This window comes from Narcine bancroftii, chromosome 3 (assembly GCF_036971445.1).
Source record: "Narcine bancroftii isolate sNarBan1 chromosome 3, sNarBan1.hap1, whole genome shotgun sequence".
Taxonomy (NCBI): domain Eukaryota; kingdom Metazoa; phylum Chordata; class Chondrichthyes; order Torpediniformes; family Narcinidae; genus Narcine; species Narcine bancroftii.
In genome coordinates, this window is record NC_091471.1 from 276,832,711 (window position 1) to 276,840,642 (window position 7,932).

Consider the following 7,932-nt stretch of genomic DNA (forward strand, 5'->3'; position numbering starts at 1 on the left):
AGCCTGTAGCCACAAAAAAAGCAGATGATACAGGCCCGGGGACAGGGAGTCATAAAGCTGAAGTGGGGCGGCTACTAGCGGAGGGCATCATAGAACCCAGTAACCGGCCCTGGAGGGCACTGGTGGTGGTAATGAAGAGTGGGGAGAAGCATCGGATGGTCATAGCCAGATCATCAATAGGTTCACTTTACTGGACACCTACACCCTTCCCTGCATAGCTGACATGGTGAATGAGATTGCCCATTTCCAGGTCTTCTCCACCATACCACCAGATCCCCATCCACCTGGAGGACCATCTATGCACGGCGTTTGAGGCCAACGGCCACCTCTATCACTTCCTGTGGGTCCTATTCGGCCTCATCAATGGAGTGTCAGTGTTCCAAAGGGAAATGGACCTCATGGAGGTTGACAATTAATTAAAAGCCACATATCTCTATCTGGATAATGTCACCATCTGAGGCCATTCCCAAGAGGAACACGATAATAATCTGCAAAAGTTCCTGGCCACTGCAAAAACCCTGAACTTAACATACAATCAGAAGAAGTACCACGCGGTTGGCAATACTGTGCTACATGGTGGAGCATTGTGTCATTGCCCCCTACCCCGAGTGTATGCACCCCCTGCTGGAACGTTCACTGCCCCAGAACCCTAAGGATATAAAACGGTGTCTGGGGTTCTTCTCATACTATGCCCAGTGGATCCCCAACTACACGGACAAAGCCCACCCCCCACCCCGGTGAAAACCGCTTTTTTTTGTCTGTGGAGCTCTGTAAGGCCTCGAGGGCATTATGAGTGAGATTGGTAAGGCAGTGATGCAAGTCATTGATGAATTCATCCCTTTCCAAGTGGAGTGCAATGCCTCCGATTTCGCCCTGGCCACCATGCTGAAGGCCTGTGGCATTCTTTTCCTGAACCCTCCAGGCCTCGAACTCAGGGACTTGGATATAGTGGAGGCTGTGTGCCACTGGCTGGCAGATCCTTCACCCTGCTAACGGGCTACAGAGCTGTCACTTTTATGTTTAACAATAAACAGTCAGGGAACATTAAAAATGACAAGATCATGAGGTGGAGAATTGAGCTGTCCACCTTCAATTACAATATCATGTATCGGCCGGGGAAGTTCAATGAGCCACCCGATGCTCTGTCTAGGGAAACCTGCAACAGGGCGCAAGTGGATTGCTTCCAGGCCCTCCACAATAGCCTCTGCCACCCAGGATCACCAGGCTCTATCACTTCACGAGGACCCACAACCTCCTCTATTTTGTGGAGGAGATCAGGGAGCTGACCTTTAACTGTTCTGTCTGCAAGGAGTGCAAGCTGCAGTTCTACCGGCTGGAGAGAGCTCATCTGATCAAGGCCTTTGAACGTTTCAGTATGAGCTTCAAGGGCCCCCTTCCATCCACGATGAGGAACCTGTACTTCCTGAATATCATGAATGAGTACTCACATTTCCCATTCACCATTCCCTGCCCAGATATGACCACACCTACGGTCATTAAAGCCATCCGAAAGCTCTTCACCTTGTTCAGATACACCAGTTATGTTCACAGTGACCGCGGGGTCCCCATTCATGCAGCAATATTTCCTGTCTAAGGGTAGAGCCACAAGTAGAACCACCAGCTATAACCCCCGTGGGAATGGGCAGGTGGAAGGGGAGAATGGCACAATCTGGAGGCAGTCTTCTTGGCCCTGAAGTCTAAAGGAATGTCCGTCTCCAAGTGGCAAGAGGTCCTTCCAGAAGAGCTACATGCCACCAGGCCCCTACTCACCCCACATGAGAAACTGTTCTCCTTCCCTAGGAGGATGACATCAGGAACCATGCTGCCAGTCTGGCTGATGACCCCTGGGCCGGTGCTGCAAACTCCCAGTGTGCCTATGTACTGCACCCACCAGGGTGGGAAAACTCAGTGTCCATCCATGACCTGGCTCAAGCAGTGGTCCCGGCATGGGAGGTGTACCCAAAAGTCCTCGACAGTGACCAGCTGGTCCCATGCATCATCCAGGTAAATGATCTCTTGCCTCCCCCATCACGACGACCCCTCAGGGCCCCATCCCCACCACCCCTGCAACCTCCAGTGGAACAACCAATGCTCCCAACCCCCTCTGAACCGGTTCACACCAGTACAGTTCAGTCCCCGGACATTCAGCCCACCTGACAGGTCACCACCTCGCAGGAGCCAATGCCACCGGCGCTGTGGTGATCACAATGGCGGAAAAAGCCACTAGACAGGCTGAATCTGTGAACGGGTATAGAATGCATGATCGGAGATGATGGACGCTGTCCCACTTCAACCTGCCAGACTTTATCTAAAAGGAAGGGGTGAATGTGGTGGAACATGGTAATGAAGGCAGGTACTATGTAGGCTGGCCCACCTCCGACCTAGTAATTTCTACCCATAGTTTCCCAATGAGGCCCTAGTCCCCTCCCTCAGTACCAGCCTTGGATCCAGGCCAGAAGCATATAGTAATGTGCTGGCTAATTCAGGATATTAAAGCCTTTAATCAGTTGCTTTGCATCTGCTAGTAGTTACTAACTGCATTACAGTCTACATGGACTTTAGTAAGGCCTTTGACAAGGTCACACATGGGAGGTTAGTTCAAAAGATTTAGACACTAGGTATCCATGGAGATGTTGTAAACTGGATTCGGAATTGGTTCTATGGGAGAAGTCAGAGTGGTAGTGGATGGTTGCTTCTCAGACTGGAGGCCTGAGTCTCAGGGATCTGTGCTAGGACCATTGTTGTTTGTTGTCTATATCAATGATCTGGATGATAAGTTTGCTGATGACACTAAAATTGGAGGCGTGGACAGCAAGGAAGGTATTCAAAGCTTGCAGAGGAATCTGGACCAACTTGAAAAATTGGCCAGAAAGTGGCAGATGGAATTTAATGCAGAAAAGTTTGAGGTGTGGCATTTTGGAAGGACAAACCAAAGTAGGACATACACAGTAATTGGTAGGGCACAGAGGAATACAGAAGAACAAATGGATTTTCGGAATTCAGATACATAATTCCCTGAAATTAATGTCAGAGGTAGAGGTGGACTGCATGAATCAAAGTATTAAGTACAGGAGTAGGGACGTTATGGTGAGGTTGTATAAGACATTGGTGAGGCCAAATTTGGAGTATTGTGTGCAGTTCTGGTCTCCTAACTAGATGAAGGATATCAGTAAGATTGAAAGAGTGCATGGAGGATTTACTAGGATGTTGCTGGGTCTTCAGGAGGTGAGATACAGGGAAAGATTAAACGGGTTAGGACTTTATTCCTTGAAGTGTAGAAGAATAAGGGGAGATTCAATAGAGATTTACAAAATATGAGAGGTATGAGAGTAAATGTGAGAAGGTTCTGCAGAGATAAATACGAGAGGATATGGCTTTAGGATGAAAGGGGAAAGGTTTAGGGAAACATTTTCACTCAGAGAGTGGTGGGAGTGTGGAATGAACTGCCATCTGACAAGGTAAATGTGGGCTCACTCTTAAGTTTTAAAAATAATTTGGATAGATACATGGATGGGATAGGTCTGGATGGTTATGGAGTGGGTGTAGGTCAGTGGGACTAGAAGTATCATGTTTTCAGCACAGTCTAAAATGGACAAATGGCCTATTTTCTGTGCTGTAGTGAACTATGGTTCTTTGGTTCCTGTAGAAAGTTGACAGGAAGTGTAGTCGATGTTGCGCCTTCCTGACAAGTGAACTTAGGTCACACTTAAGTGGAATCTGAGGAATATGGGGGCTCTCTACTCTTTCCACTACCAATCTATTAATGTGTTATCCCTAGCCCTCTTGAAGTCCACAATCATGTCCTTTGTTTTGTCCTCATTGAGATTCAGGTTGTTATTCTCGCATCATTTCACAAGATTTTCCACCACTTCTCTGTAGTACAACTTATCACTGTTGCTGAAGAGGCTAACTTTGGTGAATACCGATCCAAGGTACTCTCTCCTCTGGTGAAGGTGACATGGCGCTGAAACCATGGTAGAATCCTGACAGGGGGTGGATGTGGTTGAAGTCACCAGCTACAATCATGGCACCATCAGGCTGAGAAGTCTGGGCTTCACAGGTCGCACAGTAAAACTTCTTCATGGCTTCAGCCTCATTAGCCGAAGGTGGAACATAGACTGTGGCAATCAACCTGGCCATGAGTTTCCTGGGCAGGTAGATAAGTCTGCATCTCACCACCATGTACTCTATCTTCGATGAGCAGAAGGTCTCTATAACAGGGACATTGATGCACCAGTTCTCAGTGATGTAATTATACAGAGTCCATCATCGACTCTTGCCAAAAACAGCAGTGTCTCTGTCTGCCTTGAAGAGATAAGGCCATCCAGCTGGATCGCTGAGTGTGGAATGATGTCCTGGAGCTGGATTTCTGTAATCACCAGAGCACAGCAACCCTGCAGTTCTCTCTGGTTCAGATGCAGCCTCAAGTCATCTCCAGCGATCTTATATTTGTGAGTAAGATGATTGGAAACACAGGTCCAAAGGAGTTCATTCATCATCCAGCTCTGATGCTGGCCTGCTTTTCTGCCTTTGCTCATAGTGCTTCTAACACATGAAGTAAGTAGACTTACTTTAGCAAGTTAAAATAACTCAATATCTATCCTAATCAGTCTGATCCTCTACTTTAAAACTCCAAGTTGTATTTCTAATTTCCTTAATTTTTTGACAATCATAAACAATATGTGTAGATTTGGGGATCTTAGTGTTAAACCACTGCAGCCACATGTATTGCTGTTTTCATGCACAGGATCATCGCCTGGGGCCAGAAACAAGGGATCACCACCTTGGCCAGGGCATCATTTCCAGGGTCAGAGGATCTCCCCACCACCCCCCCCCCCCCCCCAACCAAGGGCCAAAGGATCTCCCAATGGACAGGGGATCACTCCCACCCGCCCCAGGGCCAAGGGATAACCCACATGACCAGGGGGTCACCCCCCCCACCCCCCCGCAGGGATTACCCTCAGGGTCAGAGGATCCCCCAGGATCAGGGCTGAGGTGTTGCCCTGGGTACAGAGGGCGAGAGCGCCACCCAGTGACCAAGTTGGGACCCGAGGGTGAGGGAGGACTAACGTGTCACCAGGGAGGGTCATTCCATTCATGGGGAGGGGAGGCTAACCAGCTGTGCCTGTAAGGGAATTCCCTGGTCTTCCCCCCTACCATCATGAAAGGGTTCCCTGGTTGAGCTTTTCCCGCCCCCTTTGAAAGTGTTTCCTCCTGTGTATCCTCTTATGAGAGGATTCCCTCATCTGCCTTCTCTCCCCCCCCCTCCCGTTTAAGGATTCCCTCGCCTCTACCCTCCCCCAACCCCCCCTCCAAACACAGTGGTTGCTGCCGACGCCAGTGTTGGCTGGACCGTACCACTGGCACAGAGGGGTCCGGGTCCTGGGGAGCCAGCGCCAACCCTCTCCACAGCGCCCTCGTGAGCTTTTCCAGTGAGAGAGCGTCCGGGCCCCACGGTGTCCCTGGACAGGGCGGCAGCTTCCAGCGCCCCCCGCTGTCTGGACGGAGAGTCGACGTGCTCCCGTGTCTGCCGCGGGGGGCTCCGGTTCCCTCCCACGTCCCGATATCGGTGGGAGTGGTGGGCTCATTGAAGAGTGGGCCGTCCACGCCTGTGTCCGGACTGTCGCTCCAGATTCCAAAACATGCATCTCTTGGCCGCCCTCTCAAACTTATTCTCTTGCCAGTAATTGAGGCAAATTCCCCAGGTCAGGGTCCAGCCAGGAAGTTCACTGGCTCCACACGTGGGCGCCTGATCTGCTCATTGCCCCGTCGCCATGGGGCTGCATACCTCCTCCTTCCCCCAGCTGCTCACACCCCTCCGACCCTCCTGCTGGATGATCACTTACCCAGAGCCCGACAGCCAAGACGAACAGCAAATACACCACCAGGACCACCACGTCAGCCACCTGCAGCGCCTGGTCTCCCAGCGTCGGCTGCCCCGGGCCCACTGTGCTGGGCGCACTGTATCCCGTGGCTCTGTCTCTCCATGCCTTTGTTACCATACCTGCCCTTCGATCGGATTTGGAAAAGGGAATCAGTGGGTTTTCTTTAGTGAAATGTTCACAAAGTTCTGACAACACCTTAAAGCTCATGCAAGCTGGAGGTTTTGTCTGAACAATGTCATCAGTCCCTGACTCCTGCCTTTGAGTTGCGAGTAAAGTTACCTTTGAGAGGACATCATGAGGTGAACTGCACTGTCACTTGCATACAAGGGGTCACTGGCAGCAGAGGTAGAAGGAGTTAATCTTCCCATCCCCTTGGGAGCTCCTCTTCTAATAATCAGGAACTGAAGAATGTGGTCTACTGTTCTCTTGAGAGGCCAAATTCCAACCTTTGGTGTTATTAAGTAATGGAAGAAATTCATTTTGGGTTAAAGTTTAAGATATATATTCATTTAATGACAGTTTATGTGTAGCTGGGGAACACTGAATGGTGTAAAAGTGAATTGAACCTTGGAGTGCTTTAACAACTTCTTATCTCTCAGCTGGGCAGGAACCTGCACTGTTTTCCTCCTTGCTGCAATTCACAGTGACCTCCAGTTTGATTCCTTGTCAAAGGACCCAGGTCCAAAATGTTGGTTCCCCTTTACTTCCTATAGATGCTGCATGACTTGCTGACTTTCTCCAGCACTATTGTCACAGGAGAAGCTCCACCAACGGGCTTCTATCAGAAGCATAGGTGCAGTTCTCGGAGGATCAGAAACCGACAGGATTCTGCCAGAACCCAGAAGCTTGTCTGAAGTGAAGATTATGGGCAAGATTTGCTGAAGTGGCACTATTGGCACTGGGTTTTGAGTCCAAGAAACCTCTGGTCTTCATGTGTCTTCAGTGACTGAGATTCACTGAAGCTTGATCATGAATTGTTAATACCATAAATCTGAAATACAAACATCAAGTGTTGGAAGCATCAGGGGTTTGAGGAACCCTGGTAAAGTTGAACAATGGCTTCACAGTCCAGTGGTTGGAGTCATATATAAAGGAAGATGGCTGTGGTTAGAGGTCAATCATCCCCAGGCCCATGATATTTCTGCAGGAATTCCTTGGGGCTATGTCTGGGACCTGACCACCTTCACTGGTCCATCAGTCACCTTCTTCCATCATTAGACCAGGAGCAGGGACCATTTGCAGATGACAGGACAATATTCAGTTACAATCACAACATTTTGGCAAGATCTATGCATGAAATCGCCGGAAATGGGCGAGCACCTTAACACGTAGTTCTCTGTGCTTACTGTTGAGAAAGGCAGAGAGGCTGGGGAAAATGGGAAAGAAAATAGTGACGTCTTGAAGAGAGTCCACATTTGCAGAAGATGGAGGTCACAAGATCACAAGATAAAGGAACAGAAGCAGGCCATGGAGTCTGTTTTGTGACTAAGCTAGACTAAACTCACCCCTACTTTCAATTACCAGCCTATTCCCCATATCCCTTGATACCCTTGCTAATGAGATGCTTGTCCATTTCCTGTTTGAATACTCACAGTGTGCGGCAGTGAGTTCCACAGATCCATGACCCTATGAGTATAGAAGTTCTTCCTCCTCTCTGTTTTAATTGGATGACTTCTAATTTTAAGACTGACCAGTTGTCCTCGATTCATCCACCAAGGGAATCCACATTTACTCTGTCAAAACCTTTCAATATTTTAAATGTCTCTATAAGATCCCCCCCCCTCCCCCACCCCCCCCCCCCCCCCCACCGATCTCCTATATTCCAACGAATACAACCCAAGAGCTGCCAAATGTTCCCCATACTCCAGCCCCTACATTCCAGGAATCGTCCTGGTAAATCTCCTCTGCACTCTCTCCAACAACATCATATCTTTTCTAAGATAGGGGGCCCAAAACTGCACACAGTTCTCCAAATAAGGTCTCACCAGTGCCCCATAGAGACTCATTAACACCTCTCTACTTTTAAACACAATACCTCTTGAAATGA

The 7,932-nt window shown here is 49.1% G+C and overlaps 1 protein-coding gene across 1 annotated transcript in view; it reads right to left on the reverse strand.

The window, feature by feature from the left end:
* The window catches only part of LOC138758815 (sodium/myo-inositol cotransporter 2-like), an 84,717-nt gene extending 78,467 nt beyond the window's left edge, over positions 1–6,250 (reverse strand). Inside the window, exons 1-2 of the mRNA XM_069928208.1 lie at positions 6,165–6,250; positions 5,847–6,009 (exon numbers count right to left, since the gene is read on the reverse strand). Of these exons, the coding sequence (XP_069784309.1) occupies positions 5,847–6,009; positions 6,165–6,181 (180 nt within the window). The 5' untranslated portion in view covers positions 6,182–6,250. The remainder of the gene's footprint in view (positions 1–5,846; positions 6,010–6,164) is intronic.
* Positions 6,251–7,932: the final 1,682 nt, after the last annotated feature.